The 20800-nt window shown below is 40.3% G+C and overlaps 1 protein-coding gene and 1 non-coding gene across 3 annotated transcripts in view; both read right to left on the reverse strand.

The window, feature by feature from the left end:
• Nucleotides 1–20800, reverse strand: part of GLB1 (galactosidase beta 1) — a 92256-nt gene that overhangs the window by 47628 nt on the left and 23828 nt on the right. For both annotated transcript variants that reach the window (XM_037846674.1, XM_037846680.1), the window contains exons 6-10: nucleotides 14374–14554; nucleotides 11669–11727; nucleotides 10195–10316; nucleotides 10068–10108; nucleotides 2905–3017 (exon numbers count right to left, since the gene is read on the reverse strand). In XM_037846674.1, coding sequence (XP_037702602.1) covers nucleotides 2905–3017; nucleotides 10068–10108; nucleotides 10195–10316; nucleotides 11669–11727; nucleotides 14374–14554 — 516 coding nt within the window. The remainder of the gene's footprint in view (nucleotides 1–2904; nucleotides 3018–10067; nucleotides 10109–10194; nucleotides 10317–11668; nucleotides 11728–14373; nucleotides 14555–20800) is intronic.
• On the reverse strand, nucleotides 6913–7032 carry LOC119510820. The gene has a single exon (XR_005212035.1). It is a non-coding gene; the product is annotated as a U5 spliceosomal RNA (small nuclear RNA).

Here is a 20800-nt window from a genome sequence, read left to right on the forward strand (position 1 = left end):
CCTCAAAGAATTCCTAAAGATCTCTGTTCCAAGAATTTGAGTTTACAGTGAAAAATCACAACACACACAAGGAAATGAAGCATCATGAGCTAGTGCCCACAGAAACAACAAAAAGCAGAATCAGACAGAAAAAGACTTTGCATACTAGAGCTAACAAATACAGATATATAAAAGATCTTTAATATGCTTAGAGAAATAAGAGGGTATAAATATATGTAAAGAGCAAGAGACTTTAAAAATGTCCAAGAAGCATTAGAAATGCAATGTGAACGTCTAGAATGAAAAGTATTATTCAAATTAATAATTCAACAAACAAGTTTAACCTCAGAATTTATAGCTGCTAAAAAGAACAACAAAACTGAACAGATCTGAACACATTCAAAATGCACACAGAGAGACAAGGAATTGAAAAACATAAAAGAGGTTAAGAGACATGGAAGTTAGAATCAGAAGGTCTAACAAACATCTAACTGGAGTTTCAGAAAAAAAAGAAAGAGAATAGGATAGAAGTAAATATTTGAAGAGATAATGGCTGAAGCTTTTCAGGACTAGTGAAAAAGATATCAAGTCACAGATTTAAGAAGTCCCAAGCAGGATAAATAAAAAGAAATTTACACTTAGATTCATCATGGAGAAATAACAGAATGTCAAACATAAAGGGGAAATCTTAAGACTAGTCGGAGAAGAAAAACAGATTACCTTCAAAGGAGAGATAGACTGAGAGTTATAATGGAAGCCAGAAGTCAGTGGAGAAGAATAGTGTCTTCAGTGTGCTGAGAGAAAATAACTGTCAAACTAGAAAAACTGCATTTTGAAAATGGGGGTGAAATGAAGATAATTTCAGACAAACAAAAATTGAGATAGTTTGCTCACTATATAAAATTCTAGAGGATATACTTCAGGCAGAAGGAAAGTGCTCTCAGATGGAAAGACTGAGATGCAAGAGGAATAATGAATAAAGAAAGTGTGACAATAGGAAAAAGGTACTATTCTTTCGTTCAAACTCTGGATTCATATATCTAACTGCCTACTTTCTCTATATCCACTGGGATGTATATTATGCACTTCAAACTCAATGTATCCAAAACTAAAATCCTGATCTTTCCCCACTGTAAACGGTAACTACATCCTTCAAGATGCTCAGGTCAAACACCTCAGAGATACCTTGACTTTTCTCCTTCTTTCACACTCCCACATCAAAAAATACTATTAACTCTATTTTCATAATAGTCTGAATTCAACCAGTTCCCACTTCTTTCACAAGCCACCATTATCCTTTGCCTAAATAGGATATAGAAAAGAATATAAAAAATTGAAATTAAAAACATTGGAAAAGTTATACCAAGTAAATACTAACCAAAAGAACAGCAGATAAGCTATTAGTATCGACAAAAAAGACTTTAAGGCAAAAAGCATTGTTATAAAGAGTTCTACATAATTAATAAAGGATAAAATTCTCAACTTGTGTACCGAATAACAGTTTCAAAAACTGACAAAACTACAAGGAGAAATAGATCAACACAACTAAATCAACTGACCAAAAAAATTGGAAGATATTAAAGATCTCAATGGCACCATTAATAAGCTTAATCTAATGGACATGTATACAGGATATTTCACTCAACAACATTAAAACACAGTCTTTTCAAGCACACATTGAATTAGCATATGCCAGGCGCTAAGACTAGGCTCAACAAATGTCAAGGGATTGGTATGACACAGACTACATTCTCTAACCAGAATGCAAATATATTAAAAATCAATAACTAGAAAAACACTTAAGTCTGATGGTTTAAAAAGACACTCCTGAACATTTTACAGGTCAAAGAGAAATCAAAATGCACATGTTTAGAAGCAAATAAATAATAAAAATGTTGCATATTAAAATTCTGAGATGCAGCAATAGCAGTACTTGAAGGAAATGTATAACCTTTGAATGCTTATGTTAGAAAAGAAGACAGGAAGGGTTAAAATGCTAAGTTTAAAACAAAGGAAGGAAATAGTAAAGATAGGAACAGAAAGCTTTGAAAGAGAGAACATACAAGAGAGCTCAGAACATATCACTATAAACTCTGCAGAGATTAATCCCATAATAAAAGGATAACATGAACATTTTAAAAACACATTTGAAAATTTAGATGCAATGGGAAAATTGTAAGAGTAGTCAAGTCTAGGTCATATTTTTCTATATGTTTAGAAAATAATACGAATTTAAAATTTAACATTTCTGCTTACAATTGGGACTACAACATAAAAAAATCATACCATTTATAGGCAGAAAACATTTGTTTTTTTTAACTTCAAAACTCAGGTGACTGAGCAGAAACACTGTGGGTTTTTTTTCTTTTTTTTTTTTTTAAACCCACAGCAGACAGGAAACCCCACCTGGGAGCTTTAGGTGCTTCAAAGGTCACAACGTTAGCAGGACTACGCAGTTCAGGTGGCACGCCAGAAGGAAATGGCAATTGCTTACTTGCCCCAGATAGAAAAATGATGCATTGCAGACAGCTCACCGTTGCACCAAGCTTCACAATTTCCACAGGTTTTTTTTTTTTCCCCTGCACACTGAATATTTTTCTTAACCTTAGTATTTATTAAATAATAGCTACCACTAATTGGACATATATTTGTTGAGGACCATACTGAATATTTTACATATGTTCTTCCCAATCCTTACAACACAAGATGCTCTAATCTCAGTTTTACAAATGAATAGACCAGTGGAGTAACTTGCTCCTGCTCTCACTCTTAGGTGTGGGCTAAGACTCAAATACAAGTCTATTTCATGCTTCCCTTCATCTGTCCTTTTAAACACGAAGGTGCTGGGAAGCAAGTCATCTACAGATAAGTTCAAGGGAGGTGCTTTCCAAGACCAGCCCACCATAGTCTGTACAAAGCACTCACCTTCTGGATAATGTCTCGCACAGCAAAATACTTCTCAGTGAGGTCCCCTGCCTCGCTCAGTGGAGCATCATAGTCATAGCTGGTGGGCTGAGCTGCGTAGGGAGTGTTGGCCCCTAGAATACAAATATTCTACTGCAGGCCTTGCCCTGGGACACGTTTTGATTCCTGGGCTCGGCACTGTGCAGGAAGAAAATAAAGGACACATTAAAACCAGCTGTTAAGTGACACAGAAGTGGTCTTCAGGAGATGCAAGATCTAGAGAAGAGTTTCTTCCTGCAGGTGGCACTTGTCAAGTATCTCAGAGTTTACAAAGAACTTTTCCCATCCATCCTTTTAGCAGAGTGCACAGCTACGACCCCAACAGGCATCACCAGTTCCAGACAAGCAGGGAATCTGAAGCTCCCCAATGAAACGGGATTGATATTTCACAGCCACTAAGCAGCAGAGCTTGTGACATCATGACCCACATTTAAAATTTTTAAAAAAATTTTTAACAGATTTTTTATTGTGAAGTTCAACATATATGTATATGACAGTGATAACTTTCAAAGTACAATTTAACAAGTAGAGAGCAAATTTCAAAGAATGTTGTAAGTTACAGTTCCACAATTTCAGTTATTTCCTTTTAGCTATTCTAATACTCTAGCATCTAAAAAAAATTATATAAAGATTCAGTATTAGTAATCCTTTGTTAAATCCAATCTTGTCTGTTGTTACTCCTTCCTCTTGTTTAATCACTTTCTCAATCTTCAGGGGTCACTCCGAAGGATCACCTTCTAGTGATCACCCTAAGGTGTTCATATTGAAAAGGGGTGTCAACATTATGGGGGTGTTGACAGTATGGGGAAGGGGGCTGCATCTGGTTGTTGTTCTTAAAGAGGCTGTTGCCTCTGGGTTTTAGGCCTTGTATGGCATAGGGACATTCTGGTGGATTTAAGTTTCTGAGAAATAAATTTAGTGAGTGAATCTTTTATAGAATTTCAGTTAGGGACCTAGGTATTTCAGGTCTACTGTTGGTTAGGGCTTGGCATACTGTGGCCATTTGGGATACCTACCTGGAGCTTGCATAAAAGAAACCTCCAGGATAGCCTCTCAACTCTATTAGAGATCTCTTAGCCACTGTAACTTTATCTTGTTACCTTACTTTTCCCTCTTTCAGTCAAGAAGCTATTTTCAGTCCCTCGATGCCAGGGCCAGCCTCATTCCTGCGAGTCGTGTCCCAGGTCACCAGGGAGATTCACTTCCCTAGGAATCACGTCCCACGTGGGGGGTAGGTTAATGAGTTTATTTGCTGATTTGATGACCCACATTTTTGACTGGTAACCCTGCAATCTGTGTTCTTCTTCACAACCTCAAAATGTGTGGCTAAGAAAAGGTTGGTGGTGGGGACCAGATAACTGGACAAAGGATCAGCAGAAAACCAATGAGGGTTTATCAGACCAAACAAAGTGGAAGATGACTGTAGACACACATTAGCCCAGAGAAATTCAGATGGAACATTAACGCCCTCGTAATGTTTACAGAGAGTGTAGGGGATGCTATGGTATGCTCTCAGATCCCCTTCAGGACCAAGGCACTACACTCATCATTCTCCCAGTTAAAAGGAGTTTGGGCTGCTGACAGCTTTCAGACAGGTCCCTCTTTGGGCAGTACTCTCTGCCAAGCTGCCTCACCCAAGGTTACAACCCTCCCAAGACAGTCCATGTCCAATGACTGACCAATGTAGGGATATCAAAACCCAGTTCCCTTGCCTCAAAGGGCCATCCCAGCTCCAAAGCTCCCTCTAGGATCAACCACTTTTGAAACTGCATCACAGCCCAACTTCTCCCTCTGTCCAAAACTGCTTCCCACACTCTCTTATACATGTTTCTGAGTACGACTTCCTGCAAAGTAATCTTGCAGTCTGTTTCCAAGAGAACTAGACCTACAAGAATGACCAATGGATAATGCCAGTACTGTGTATATAAATGGTCTAGAAAGCAAATGTTCTTGCCATTATTGTCTAATGGGCAATCTATACTAGAGGTCTCATCCTTGACACCAGTGTTTCAAAAATTTACTCATGCATATGAATCACATGGCAGTGTGTTAAAATACAGATTCCTGAGTCTTAATCCCGGAGATTCCGATCCAGCAGGTCTCAGGTTGGACTCGAGATTCTGCATTTTTAACTGGCTCCCAAGTGTTGGTGAAGCTGCTGATACGTGGACCAGCAAGGCTCTGTGCCACCCCTTTCTCTTCTACTTCATTTCTCCTCCAAGCCACTCTCTCCTGTTCTTTCCTTTCAGCCTTCAGGATTCCCTTTAGTATTTTCTTGTAGGGCAGAACTCTTGCTAATGAACTCTCTCAGCTTCTGCTTATCTATGAATATCTTGAACTCTCCCTCATTTATGAAGGACAGTTTTGCCAAATAGAGAATTCTTGGCTAGCAATTTTTCTCTTTCACTATCTTTAATATATCATACCACTGCCTTCTTGCCTCCATGGTTTCTGATGAGAAATTAGTGCTTAGTCTTATTGGGCATCCCTTGTATATTATTAATCGCTTTTCTCTTGTTGCTTTCAGAATTTTCTCTTTATCTTGGCTTTTGACATTCTGATTAGTATGTGTCTTGGAGTAGGTCTATTCAGATTTATTTGGTTTGAAGTACACGGTGCTTTTTGGACATGGATATCAATTCCTTTCATAAGAGTTGGGAACTCCTCACCATTATTTCCTCAAATATACCTTCTGCCCCTTTTCCCTTCTCTTCTCCTTCTGGGACATCCATGATGCAAATGTTTGTGCACTTTGTGTTGTCAATCAGTTCCCAGAGCCCCTGTCCAATTTTTCCCATTGTTCTCTCTATCTGCTCTTTTGTTTGTTCTACTTTGGATGCTCTGTCTTCTAGCTTGCTGATCCTTTCTTCTCCCTGCTCAAATCTGTTGTGTGCTTCTAGAGTATTTTTAAATTTCATCTATTGTGACTTTCATTCCTATAAGATGTTCTTTTTCTTTGTATATTTCCAAATTCTTCTTTATATTCACTCAGTGTATTCTTAATATATTTTATCTCTTTAATCATCTTGTTGAATTTGTTTAGGAGATTTGTTTAAACATCTTTAATTAGTTGTTCCAGATTCTGTATCTCCTCTGACTTTTTAATTTGCTCCTTTGGGCCGTATCTTCCCGTTTCTTCATATGACATTATTATTTTTTTGTTTGCTGATGTCTGGGCATTGGATTATCTTGGTGAGTTTACTCTGAAGGTCAAAGCTTTTGTTGTTGATTGGGTTTGTGCAAATGTTCTTCTTTGAAACTTGGTTCAATGGTTTGACCCAACCCAACACTTGATTTGTTGGTATGTCCTAGGGCTGGGTGAGATACCCAAGTAGGGGGTGAATACCAGTTCCACCAGTCCCAGGGAAAAGTTTAGGTAAAGATGCCTAAAAGCCTTTAATTCTGCTCCCCAAGGAGGCACTTTCCTGGCATGCCCAGCATATGGTCCTCTTCGTCCAAAAGCCTTTTAGTTGTCTTCCAAGAGGTGCGCTTACCTCACCTGCCAGTAGATGGTTTCTTTGACAACCTATTCCCCTCAGCCCTCAGAAGGGAGGCTCTTCTTAGATCTCTATTCACTCCAGACAATGGTACAGCCAGATCTGGTTTAAACTGTTAGTAGTTCCAGTAGCTAAAATTAGCCAGCCAAAAGCTGGCACAGTGCTAGATCATGCCCTGCCCTGTTTTGGGGAGAGTAAACCTCCACTGCCTTTTCAGTCTGGAGCTGACCAGAGACTGGAGAACCAGACGCTTTCTGCATCATCTCTCATTCTTTCACCGAAGCTTCTTCATCTCTTCGTTCCATACTTTCCTGGGTGTTGTAAAGCATTTTCCCTGATCTCTAGAGCCCCAGATCCTTGTTGCAGACAGTTTCTTCCCAACCCTTAGTTGTTTTTCTGGGAGAGAAGTGAGCCTACCCTCCCCCTAATCAGCCATCTTGGATCCTCTCACAAGTTTTTTAAGAGTTTTAATAGCCCAGCTAGAGCAGGGCCTCAAAAAATTTGTTAAAAACTCAGAGTTCTTTCTCTCCATTTACTAAAGATTAGATGTAAAGGCAAAAGATTTATACATTCTGAAGAGAAACCAGAGAATCTCTCTTCTACTTCAGAAAGCAAATGTGTGAGAATGACATTATTTTAGGGATAATTTTAAGTAAATGAGGCACAAAATCTGATAGTTCAGCAACAATTAGTAACAAATTCCTTCAATATAGCTCACAAATGATGGAGCCACCCTGGGTGACCTTAACAGTGGTGGAGATGACAGATGAACTAGGTCAAGATTCTTTTTCATTAGTTCTCTTAACAGAACCTACATTCTGAAAGACCTAGATGACTCAACAAACTGAATTGATCCAGTCATTTTACTTTTCCCCCATTTCATATTAATCAGAATATCACTCACGGCTAACCAGTGCAGCACCTGCCTCTGGGGATGCATAGGTTAGAACAGAATCCCTTGCTTTGAGATGCGAAGAACATAAAACCGCATACTTTGTTGCAAGGAGCTCACCTACTGCTTTGTGGCCCCTACTCTACCTCTAATGTGGCAATGACTGTGCTGTGCTGTGTTTCTTATTTATATGTCCTACTCTCCACTAGACTGTATGCACCTTAGGAGTGGAGACTGAGCCTCATTTACCCCTGAATCCCCAGCCAGAGCCAGGCACAGAGAAGGAGCTCAGTGAGAGGCTGCCAAGTCAAGTTAAACAAGTGTGACTTCCGTAAACAGATTTTATAGGCTGAGGGAACTCAGGCTGGGATGCTGCCCAGTGGGTTTAAGGATGGACTAGAAAACTGTCTTTCTTCTAGTTCCTCCAATAGAACCTTTCTTTGGATGCTTTCAGATCATAATAGGGTAGCATCACAGAGAAACAGTGCAAATTCAAGCCTCCTCTGGCCATGTTAGGGGGTGTGAGGTAAGAAAGCAAAAGAAATGGTAAGACCTACTCACCTCAACATTCCTCAATGCTCCACATTTTGTCAGCCAGATAGGACACATATAGGACAGGCTGGGTCCTATAGGAGGCATCATACAGGTGGGAGTACACAGGCATGCACAGCATGGGTGCACACACCTGTGCAAGCACGTGCATTTCGAGTTGGGGCAGCTGCATGATGGCTCCAAGCTTCCTCCCCTCCAGCTGTCACTGCCCTCCTCTGGGAAGCTGGCCTGAAGAATATGCGCTAAGAAGCTCAGACTAACCACCCTCCTCCCCACTCTCCAAACAGATCAGGCAAAAGGGCAAGTTGAGAGAGGTCTGGCAGAACACAGTAGGCTCGTCTGGGGGCTGACTGAGGGGCTTCGGCCACACAGGGTTATACAAAGGGCAGTGATTGCTTCACCTGAGTTTCAGTCCAAGCTCCACCACTGAATGGGAAATGTGTAGCCCCTTTTGGCACCCTGTTTCTCATCTGTACTGTGGTACTGATAGTCTTTAGCTCAAGTGAGACTGCTATAAGAATGAAGTTAGAAAATAGTGGCAGAAAAGAGACTTACGGTGGGATAGGAGAGAGAATTAAGGACAACTTCCATTTCTGAAGTATAGTTTTTATATTGCCCGAATTTTTTCCTAAGAAGCAGGTATTGTTTTAAATAAAGCAATAAAGATATATATGAATATATATTAAAAACCTGTAAAGAGCCAAACAACCATCAGCCTTTTTTCCTGGATTGACTGATGGGTCACAATTCCATCAACACAGCTGGGTGGAATCTCTACTGAATGGAAAAGGTAATATCAGGTCTTAACCATTTCTATTGAGAAGACAACCATGCAGAGATGACCAAAAACACACTTTTATTTTATAAGCAGTGACAATTGAGTTTTGCAATATCTCAATCTCTTGGCTCTAATAATAGCAATAATATTAACAATACTCATAAGAAACGTCTCTCCAACCCCATTCCAACCTGCAAATAATATGGCAGTGCAAAGGAGAAATTTCATTAATAGCTGACCGTATCCAATTTCAGATCCTGGGAGATTTGGGCCCAACTAAGTCTCCAACATTCAAATATAGGGCATTCTCAATGATTCAGAGAGAAATTTCAGAAGTGGAGAGAGGTGGAGAATGAGGCTTAGAAGACAATGAATATAGCATAATTTGTCTTTGCAAAAATGAATGACAATGCAGAGACATTTGTAGTATATTTTCTTACCAAATAAAAGACCATATTAGGAATATAAAATGCTGCAGCCACTTCGGAAAACAGTCTGGCAGTTCCTTGAAAGGTTATACACAGAGTTAACACATGACCCAGCAATTCCACTCTTAGGGATATACTGGAAATAACTGAAAATAGGTATTCATTGGAACAAATACAAGTACATGTATGTTCATAATATTCATAATAGCCAATATTCACAATAGTCAAAAAGTGGAAACAATCCAAATGTCTAGCAACTGATGAATGCATAAACGAAACAAGGTATATCCATACAATGAAATAATATTATTCAGCAATAAAAAGGAATGAAGCACTGGTACATGCCACAATATGGATGAACCTTGAAAACATGCTGCGTGAAATAAGCCAGTCACAAAAAGTCACACCTTATATGATTCCATTTGTGTGCAATGTCCAGAACTGGCAAATCCACAGAGGCAGAAAGCAGATCAGTGGTTGTCAAGGCTAGGGGAAAGGGGAATGAGGAGTGACTGCTAAAGGGTACAGAATGGGGGTGACGAAAATGTTCTGGAGTTACATAGTGGTGATGGTTATACTACTTTGTGAATATAATAAAAACCACTGAATTGTACACTTCACAGTGGTCAATTTTACAGTATGTGAATTATATCTCAATAAAACAAAATGTTAAAAAAAAAACAAAAGCAAAAAACCACAGCAGAATATATGAACAAGTAAGCTACATCACAGGCTATGCCTAGCTACCCTGTTTTTTTTTTTTTTTTAGAAAGGCTACTAAATGCTCAAGTTATTTTCCTTAAAAACTTTTTAAAGAAAAATGATTTTTAAAAATTATTTCTTACATACTAGAAAATGTAGGAATAGATACAAACAAAAAGTAAAAAAGTAAAACTGCCCACTGGCACATCCCCAAGTTCAAACACCAGAGACATTCTGCTATAAGTCTCTACAAAGAGATGTTAAATTGCTCTTACCATTCCAATAGGCAAAATTGGTCCCACCTGTAAACATGTACCTACAACGAAAACAGAGAACAGACGGTACTTCACTGTGAGCCTACAGCTCTCGAGAGTGCCCTCCCCTCTGGAAGTCAACACTCACATGTTCACATTCGCCCCCCAGGCAAGTATGTTATGAAGGGAGGAGGTCACTGCTTCGGTCGTGACTGTCGAGTGGGGTTGGCCCCAATGGTCTAGCCAGCCAGTATAGAATTCAGAGTTGACCTAAGAAGAGAGAAGGCCATGGAGGGTCTTTCAAATGCTGGGCTTCCCTGTAATGCCCCAACTACACCATGGGAAGGGTGGAAAGCGAAGCTGACACAAACTGCTTCTCCCAGAGCTGGGGGCCAGTGAGGACTTCCAATAACAGCTTCACCTACACTCGCTCCCCAGGCACCAACCCTGACAACTGCACCAAAGCAAGAGCTCACCTGATACAGGACAAGTATTCTTTGAGAAATTCTATCTGCCTTAAAATTCTGTTAACCAGTCCTCAGTTTAAATACAGAGAGAAAATTTCTTGGGCAAAGGAATTGCATAGCAAAATATTTTTATAAAATAACCAGCTCCAAATTCACCCATTGTGTGAATCCAGATCTTCAGATCTCTGGTTGACTTAAAATGAGGTAGACTCATACAAGTATTCTCCACAGCAGGACCCAAGCACTTCATGTTTCTTTTGGGAATAACCTGTCAAGCTTTGGGTCTGGAGAAGGAAAAAGATATCTGGCAGTGTTGTGGGACCTTCTCATCTCAGGCTCCAGTACACAGCTCCACCCAAAATCTTGAGTGCAGGTGCCGCACTGCTCACAAAGCAGAGACCAGACTCAGAAAAATCTGCTCAAGGTCTGTACCAGAGTGAGGCAGCCAGAACTGCTGCAGAGAAGGCACAGGATCAAACCTCTTAAATGGGCTGAGTTATAGCAATAATTACCGCTTAAGAGCAGAGGGAGAGATGGATTGATGGATTTACATTCTCCTAGACCTCGGCATCACCACCTCCTGCTAGGAGCCTATGCAGCATGCCCTAGAGTCCTGCAACTCAAACAATGGTCAGCAAAGCCGCACCCCCTCACCTGTTGCTTGTTAGAAATGCAGAATCTCAGGCCCCACCCCAGATGCAGCAAAAGAGATTTTGCATTTTAACAAGATCCCCAGGTGATTCATAAACACATTAAAGATGGAGAAGCTCTGTCTTGAACAGACCTGAACTCAAAACCTGGCCCTGCATCTCACCAGCTGAATGACCTTGGGCAAGTTATGTATATTTTCTGAGCCTCAGCAGAAATGGAGACAACACTACTTATTAGTTGCCACGATGACTAAATGAGATAAACTACATATGACCACAGAGCCTGATACATGACAGGAGTTACACGTAAGTCCATTACATTCCACTCCATTCTACTCAGTTTCACATCTCCTGACGGGCTATGTCCTCACAGTCCCATCAGCTATTGACCCCTGAGGCAGAAAAATCAGGATCTACTGCTACTCTTCTGCAGCACGTAATCTCTCTTTGCCAACAGCTATAAATGAACACAAGCAAAAGTCTATACCCCATGCCTGATTCTTACCAAGGGTCCTCTGGGCTCACTATTCCTCTGTAATAGGAAAGCAGCTGTGATATTGGAACCTGAAAATTCCAAGAGGGAGAAGGAAGGTCAGTCATAGGGTTGACAAGAAGTTAAATTATTAGAGCCCTTTATGGGACTTGGTTCTGAGTCCCCCTGCCCTTCCCCACACTCCCAGGTCTCAGGCTAGCATCAGGCCAGACCCAGCCCATCCCTTCAGTAGATGTGTGGGGACCAGAGAACACTGCTTCCTCTCTGAACAGGTCCTGTGAACTTCCCTGACTTTTCCTGCTGTGGGAAGGCCTGCCTTCTGTATTTCCCAGGGCCTAGACACATGTCTTGTGCTCCTGTCTTTTCACATGGGCATGTGGTTGACCCTAGCTGGATCAAATACTCCCACCAGGAAGGGACTCCTTTGAGGACACTTCCTTATAGCTATCACAGCGCCACACATAAAATAGTGCCACAAATATCTGCCAATTAGTTGACAAATCAAAGGGATGAAGGTGGTCTGGCTGTGCTTATCCCTAATTAACAGGGTATACTCTAGGGTATATTCTTATGTATAAGTCATCAGCCATACCCCTTGCTCTCAATTTTTCTTTCTGAAATATTCCTTTGGATGCCCATGTCTTTTGTTCTCCCTTCCTCCTCTAAAAAGAAAAATAATTTGTTCACAGAGAGGTAATGGGAACAAGTGAGCATGGATAAATGTCCATATCAGTCAGAACAGAGGATGCCCTGGCTCCAAACTTCATAATCCAGTTCCAACAGCAGGTGTCTCAGATGGAAACAATGCCAGCCAAGGCCCTCCAAATAACCCCTTGCTCTCTCATCAGCCCTTGGCTTCCCCATAAAGCCAGCTTTCAGGAGAGAATATGCTCATCAGGAAAGACTGGGCTCTCATCTACTTTATGCTCATATTTCTCACTAGTAAGCCTTAGGTGGGCATTCAGGTCTTTAAATGTTTTCATGAGCATCTGGTGATCTGTCCTCCAGGCCATGCCCCTCTTCCACACAGATGAATGAAGCTATCAAAAGCGTCATGCAGGAGGGCCGCCTGTCCCAGGCACACTGACCCCACAAAGGTCCATTCTTCAACCCACAGCAGTAACAATCATGCTCTCACCTCACATAGAAATAGCACTTAAACCCTTAATAATCTTCAATTTGCTCCTCCCAACAGAAAAAATACTGTACTTTTTCATCACTGTGATGGAAACGTGCCAAAGCAGGAGGAAACCAGCATGCCACTTCCTCTGCAGCTCTTTGTAGGTGAGCTATTTCATCACCAAATCTGAGCAATGTACCAGGTTTCTAGAAACATCCAATTCACTTAAGGTCAAATTTTTTTTCTTTTTTTGTAACGCAAGAACCTCTTTAAAAATGCAACTTTAGTCTAATCCCTTCAAGAGAAGCAACTTTGGATATGTAATGTATATAAAGCACCAGGTTCGAGTGGCTTATACCTCAGAGAAGAAAACAGCAGGGTTTTTATGGTACTTAAAGAGTCGATCTTTTTTGCTTGCTCGTTAACTTTATTTTGAAATAATTTCAAACTTATAGAAAAGTTGAAAGAATAGTGCAAAGAACTCCTATATCCCCTTCACCCAGATTCTTCAATTGCTAGCACTTTATCACATTTACTTTATCAGTTTCACGCATTCTTTCTCTCTCTCCATATATAGACATATTTTTTTGATACTTCAGTGCTTATTTCCTAAAAACAAGGGCATTCTTTACATAAATACAACTATAAAAATTAGGAAATTAGCATTGATACAATATTATTAGCTCACCTACAGACCTTATTCAAAGATTGTAATTATCCCAATAAGGTCCTTCATAGCAAAAAATAAATAAATAAAAAAGTCCAGTCCAGGATTCTATCCAGTATCACACACCGCATTTAGCAGTCATTTCCTTTATGAAAGCTGCTCTCAGCCTAAATGAGGACTGTCTTAACATTTACTCTGTCCAGAAATGTCCTAGCCATGCTGCCCGCCCACCCAGAACTTTGATTTGCAGAACCTCCACAGCTTACACAGCATTAACAGGTCAGGCAAGGTGACTTTTGTAACATTTACCAACCTACCTCCAGCCACTCACAGTTCAGTGAGCTATGAGCTATGCATAAAGATAATGGAAGTGTAAGGTAAGTTCCCTGCACTCGAAGGGCTGACAGGCCAATAGCTCCGAGCCAGTGGCTGACCTCAACATTTATACTATGGCCACATCCCAGCCCAGAGCAACCTGCCAAGATGGGGGACAAGGCAAGTAGAGAAGAGCAGCAGAGCAGCATGTCCCAGACACAGAAACTGAAAGAGGGCTCTGCCTCAGGGTAGAGTTTCTCTTGGCTGGAACTGCATACACCCAGTTTCCTTATTCTGGGATGGCCAGCCCTGAATAAAGCAGTATTCCAATTTCCAGGCCAGCTCTGCCAATGCTGAAATCAAAATGACAATGCTGCCACCCTGTAAGCTCTTGGCCTACAAGTCAAATCAGCTTAAATAAGGTAACCTTTTGCCACTGAAGTGTGCTTTATTAATTATTACTATTAAACCTGTTACTTGGTAAAGAAAGAGTTGAGAAATCTCATTCAATATGCCCATCCCACTTCAAACAACATCTGCTCAGAGCAATTAACTGAATAACAAGTCCAATATCACGTGGCCTTAGCTGCATTTTCTGTCACTACGAACACCAACCTGGTCCAAAATCCACTGTGGCATAGAGGCCCTGCAGTGACCCACACTGCAAGAGCTTCTCATGCACCCCATCGGTGGTGAACAGAACCACCTTGTCACCCAGGTGGTAGCGGAAGCGCTTCTGCAGGAAACGCAGGTAGTCGTAATCACAGGTAAAGTAGCTGCCATATTCATTTTCCACCTGCAAATTAAAATAAGAGGAAGGAAAAGTCAGGAGATCCCAATGTAGCCATTCTAAGGAAAAGTATCATTTGGGGAAATGTCTGAGTATCAGCTGAGATAACAAAGCTTAATGATTGTCAAAGCATCTCCTATACAGTCCTCAAGATTCATTTTGCAAAAAACAACTGAACATAAAAACTTATGTTTCTTATTTCTGGAGGTAATAAGAAACAGAAATAAGAAAAAAAGAAAACCAAACACCAAATTAGTTCTCAGATTATATTGATATTCTCCCCTACGACAGATACTTGAAACGTTATTACTTAAATAATACCTTTCATGTGGTAGTAATGTTATAAAATGGAGAAAAACTAAAAGAAAATTGAAAAATTGTTCGTTAATTCCATGACCCAGAGAAAACCGCTGTCAGCACTTTGGCATACAGTCTTCCAGATTTATGCAAACATACTCATAAATATATACAAATAAAATACAGTAAATGTTTTCTTTCCTCAAAACTTTTATTGTGTCATACACCCCTGTTGTAACACTGCTTTTTTAACTTAATAGATTATGCAAAATGTCCATGACAGTAAAGACGGTGAACACCCGGTACAGAGGCACCATCGCTGACTTAATCTCCTGTTGTCAAACTATCAGGGTATTTCCCATTTTCTGCTCAATAACCAATGCTTTATATCAATGGTTCTAAACCAGGAAAGAGTTTGTCCTCAAGAGCACATCTGACAATATCTGGAGACAGTTTTGTTTGTCACAACTGGAAGGGGAGTAGAGATACTGGCATCTAGTGAGCAGAAGTAAGAGATGCTGCCAAACATCCTATAATGCAGAGTACAGCCCTCACTAGAAAGTATTATCAGGCACCAAATGGCAATAGTACTGAGGGTGGGAAATCCTGCTCTGAAGCATGCACTCTCAAAGGAGGCGATACCATCTCCAAAGGGGTAAAAATTCATTCTTACGAGGTAAAAAAAAAATCTTGTTCTTTTAATCTATAAAGAACAGACATATATAGAGTACACAAACAGATATACAGTATACCTCAGGCATTAAAATTTCATGGAGAGGAAGGGTAATTACAAAAAAGTTGTCTAAAAAGACTCCTTAGGGGGATGATAATGAAAAAAAGGTTAAAAAACACAGCTGCAAAGCTATAAAAATGAATTAACTTCAGCTCCACTCAATAACACCAATAAATCTTGGAAATACAACGTTGGGTCAAAGAAGCCTGGCACTGAAGAATCCATATACTACAATTCCTCTTATACAAAATTCAAAACCAGGCAAAACCAAACTATAACGTATGGGTACATATAAAGATAGTAAAAGTATAAGGAAAAGCAAGGAACTGATTTTCTTGAGAGAAATGGAGAGAAAGGGGGATATGATCAAGAAGGACATCTGGGGAGCTTCTGGAAGAGCAGCCATGGCAGTTCCCTGTCTTGGATGGTGGTTATGTGGACATTCACACTGTAATGATTTATTATACTGCACATTTATATGTTACGCAATTTTCTGCATGTGTGTCATATTTCACAATTTCACAAAACTTAAAAGAATAGTTGTCCAACCATGACATTTCAACCTGTTCACATTTCAAAACAAATTTGGGGGATCCTGGAATACACGGTCTTTAAACATAAGAAAGAGAAACTATTAACACCCAGAAAAGAGAAGCCCACCTTGAGATTAGCTGGGAGAGATGGTTAAGGAAGCCCCTGCCCCCCACCCACCACCACCACCACGCCACCAGGGGATGCCCAAAGTAGCTCTAGAAGGAAAGGCACTGAGTCAGGGAAGAGGGATGGGTAGAGAGTATTCTTGCAAAGGGTCCCTTAGCCCACTTTTTTTATTTTTTAATTCATTTTTATTGAGATGTATTCACATACCATGCAGTCATACAAAACAAAGCATATATTCAATTGTTTACAGTACCATTATATAGTTGTGCATTCATCACCAAAATTAATTTTTGACATTTTCATTACCACACACAAAAAAATAATAAGAATAAAAATTAAAGTGAAAAAGAACAATTAAAGTAAAAAAGAACACTGAGTGCCGTCCCCGCCCCCCCATTTTTCTACTCATCCATCCATAAACTAGACAAAGGGGACAAAGGGGAGTGTGGTCCTTATGGCTTTCCCAATCACATTGTCACCCCTCATAAGCTACATTTTTATACAATTGTCTTCGAGATTCATGGGTTCTGGGTTGCAGTTTGATAGTTTCAGGTATCCACCACCAGCTACCCCAATTCTTTGGAACCTAAAAAGGGTTGTCTAAAGTGTGCGTAAGAGTGCCCACCAGAGTGACCTCTCGGCTCCTTTTGGAATCTCTCTGCCACTGAAGCTTATTTCATTTCCTTTCAGATCCCCCTTTTGGTCAAGAAGATGTTCTCCATCCCACGATGCCGGGTCTACATTCCTCCCCGGGAGTCACATTCCACGTTGCCAGGGAGATTCACTCCCCTGGGTGTCAGATCCCACGTAGTGGGGAGGGCAGTGATTTCACCTGCCAAATTGGCTTAGCTAGAGAGAGAGGGCCACATCTGAGCAACAAAGAGGCATTCAGGAGGAGACTCTTAGGCACAATTATAGGCAGGCCTAGCCTCTCCTTTTTAGCAACAGTGTTCCCAAGGGCAAGTCCTGTGGTAGAGGGCTCAAGCCGTCAAACCACCAGTCCCCTATGTCTGTGAGCACATCAGCAACCATCGAGGTGGGGAAGCCCAACACCCCTCCTTAGCCCACTTTTAAAATTTGCCAGTAGCCTGATATGGCCTGTGGACAGAGTCAGTGAGTAGCAAAGGAATGGTGAGTGATAAAGATGAACTAAATACCATCATCACTTATCTGCACAGTCCAGCCTCCCAAATGGTTTAATGAATGATCATTTTCTCGGGGAGGTGATCCTTCTGGCAATACATTGATATTATGGATTCAAGAACAAGACAGACTGTAGTGAGCTTGCCCAGTACACCGGGCTTCACTGATGAGAAGTCATCCCAAAAGAGGATGTTTGCTGCTCACACAGACTAGAAAATCAGGTGTCACCTTTGGGTGACTGACCCTGTTACTTTGATAAGTCCCACAGAAGTCCCCATTGGAGACAATTGAGACAAAAGCTAAGAAAGGCTTTGCAAATTCTAAGTTTCTTTTTCCCTCATTTTCTCTTTTTCCCCTCTTTTAATAAAAGTTTTTTTTTTTTAATTTCATTTTGAAATAAATTCAAACTTACAGGAACAGTTGCAAAAACAATACAAACCACATACACAGAACTCCAGCATACTCCAACCCCCCTCCACCAATACCCAGATCCACCAACTTTAACCTCCTGTCACTCCACCATTTCTTTCTTTCCCTGCCTGCCTCCCTCCCTCCCTATCATCCATCATCTATTGCTCTGTCTTCTGAACATATGAGAGCAAGCTGCACACATCCTTGAACAAACAATATAATTCACATATACATTTCCCATGAACAAGAACATTCATTTATGCAATCACATTAAGTGCAGCTAAGAAGTTCAAGAAATTCAACATTGATACAAAGCCTAAATTCTGTATTTCATTTTTTTCTTATGTCCCAACCATGTCTCTTTGAGCCTCCTCTCCTCCATCCTCAGATCCCATCCAGGATCATCCTTGGCATTCAATTGTTATTATCTATTTAGACTGTCTTTTTCTTTCAATTGTGGAAACACATATACAGCCTAAATCTTCCCATTCCAACCCCTCCCAAGCATTCCATTAGTGGGATTAATCACATTCACAATGTTGCAATGCCATCATCATCCCACCATCCATTACTAGAAATTTCCCCTCACCCCAAACAGAAACCCTACACTCATTTCTTACTAACTCCCCATTGCTCCTTCCCCCACTTCTCGGAACCCATACTCTACTTTACATCTCTATGATCATATTCTCTGACACTTTCTTTGTGTTTACTGTGGGGCTTAAATTTAATATCTTAAATCTATAACAATCTTGTTTTCTTTGATATCAACTTAACTTCAATAGGACACATAAACTATGTTCCTATACTCCTCCATTCCCCCACCTTTATGTAGATCTTGTCAAAAACTATGTATTTTACATTGAGTCCAAAACCACTGATTTATCATTACACTTTATGTCTTTTAGATCCTGTAGGAAGTAAATAGTGGAGTTACAAATCAAAACTACAGTCATATTGGTATTTCTATTTACCAGTGTGATCTTTATTGGAAGCCTTTATTTCTTCATGTGGTTTCAGTCAATTGTTTAGTGTCCCTTCCTTTCAGCCTGCACAATTCCCTTTAGAATTTCTTATAGGACTGATCTACTGGTGATGAAGTCTCTCAGCTTTTGATTATCCAGGAATGTTTTCATCTCCCCCTCATTTTTAACCTCCAGGTGTTTGTGAATTTTCTAAATCTCTGATGGTTATTGACTTCTATTTGTATTCCGTTGTGGTCAGAGAATGTGTAAAAGCTTCTTAAAGGACTGTTTCCCTTTATCATTTGGCTGCCAAGAAGTTCAGAACTAAATTGAAGGGTCACTCTAGCAACTAAGTGTCCCCAAAGCCTTTGCCTCTTGTGTTCCTTTCTGCCCAACCCCACTTCAGTTTTCATCCCTCTAATCTCACTTGTTCAAAAGTCTTAATTATCTGTCATAACCATTGTTATTACATACCATAGAATAAACAGGCCTGTAATAAATGTATAAGAACAACGTGATTGGGTTTTTAGATACAGAGAGGAAAGCAACATTTGCAAGACAGCTTAGAGTCATGTCGCAGGCACAGGCTTCGAAACCCCAATTCCTATCCATGCAACTCCATCTATTTCCTCAGCTGCAGGAGGAGAATAATAGTACCTATCTCGCCGGGTTGTTATGAGAATTAACTAAGTCAATATACGAACGGGCTTTGCAAAGTACCTGGCACCAAGTAAGTGCTCAAAAAGCTACAGCTAGGAGTATACCCCAGTTCTGTGCTATTGCCATTTAGAGAAAAAGAAATAGGTGAGTTTGAAGGTGGGGGGTGGGGGATCAAACACACAGAAACAGAAAAGGGCTTGAAAAATCCACAAAAAAAGTCACAGGTAGATTCAAAAAGATCACTGATCTTTTGAGAGCATGGGTCAGCAAATTTTTCCAATGAAGGGCCAGATGAATATTTAGGCTTCACGGCCACACAATCCTTGTTGCAACTACTCAACATTGCTGTTGTAGAACAAAAGCAGCCACAGACAATAGTAAACATATAGGCATGGCTGTGTTCCAGTAAAACTTTATTTATGAAAACAGGCAGTGGGACAGATTTGGCCTATAGAGTCTTAGTTTGCAGTCACTAGGCCATTCTGTAGCTCCTTAACACAGCACCATAAACTTTTAAAGTTATTAATTCATGGCACATGCCCCATTAATTGGGTGAAGTAAGGTTGTGGGTGGAAGGATGCCCATGCCTAATGATTTTCCACTCTGAATATTATTAATAGGTGTTTGTGGCTTTACTTATTTTAGAGGAGGTCCTGGTACAAACTGAAATGAACTGCCCAACATGCAAGCCATCACAGGTGACGCTGGTTTAGCTAATCCTTCCAAAGAGCACATTTGCCTGTAGGGCTGAATCACAAGGAGGAACAAAGACCTAGGCCGGGCTTCCTGCAGCTGTGAGACAACAGTGCTGAGGGCCCCAAATGCAGGGATTGGAGCTTTCTGGTCCAGCTCATTTTTTGTTTGTTTTTGTTTTTATTTCCTGGAATTTTATTGAGATATAGTCACATATCATCCAATCATCCACAGTGTACAGTTGTTCACAGTATCATCATATAGTTGTGCATTCATCACCACAATCAATTTTTGAACATTTTTCATTGCTCCAAAAAATAAATAAATAAAAATAAGAACAAAAATAAAAGTAAAAAAGAACACCCAAAACTTCCCACCCTCCCCACCCCACCCCTATTATTCATTTAATTTTCATCCCCATTTTTCTACTCATCTGTCCATACACTGGATAAAGGGAGTATGAGCCACAAGGTTTTCACAATCACATGGTCACACAGTGTAAGCTATATAGTTATACAACCGTCTTCAAGGATCAAGGCTACTGGATTGCAGTTCAACATTTTCAGGTATTTCCTTCTAGCTATTCCAATACACTAAAAACTAAAAAGGGATATCTATGTAATTCATAAGAATGCCCTCCAGAATGACCTCTCGACTCCATTTGAGATCTCTTAGCCACTGAAACTTTAT

This window comes from Choloepus didactylus, chromosome 1 (genome assembly GCF_015220235.1).
Source record: "Choloepus didactylus isolate mChoDid1 chromosome 1, mChoDid1.pri, whole genome shotgun sequence".
Classification (NCBI taxonomy): domain Eukaryota; kingdom Metazoa; phylum Chordata; class Mammalia; order Pilosa; family Megalonychidae; genus Choloepus; species Choloepus didactylus.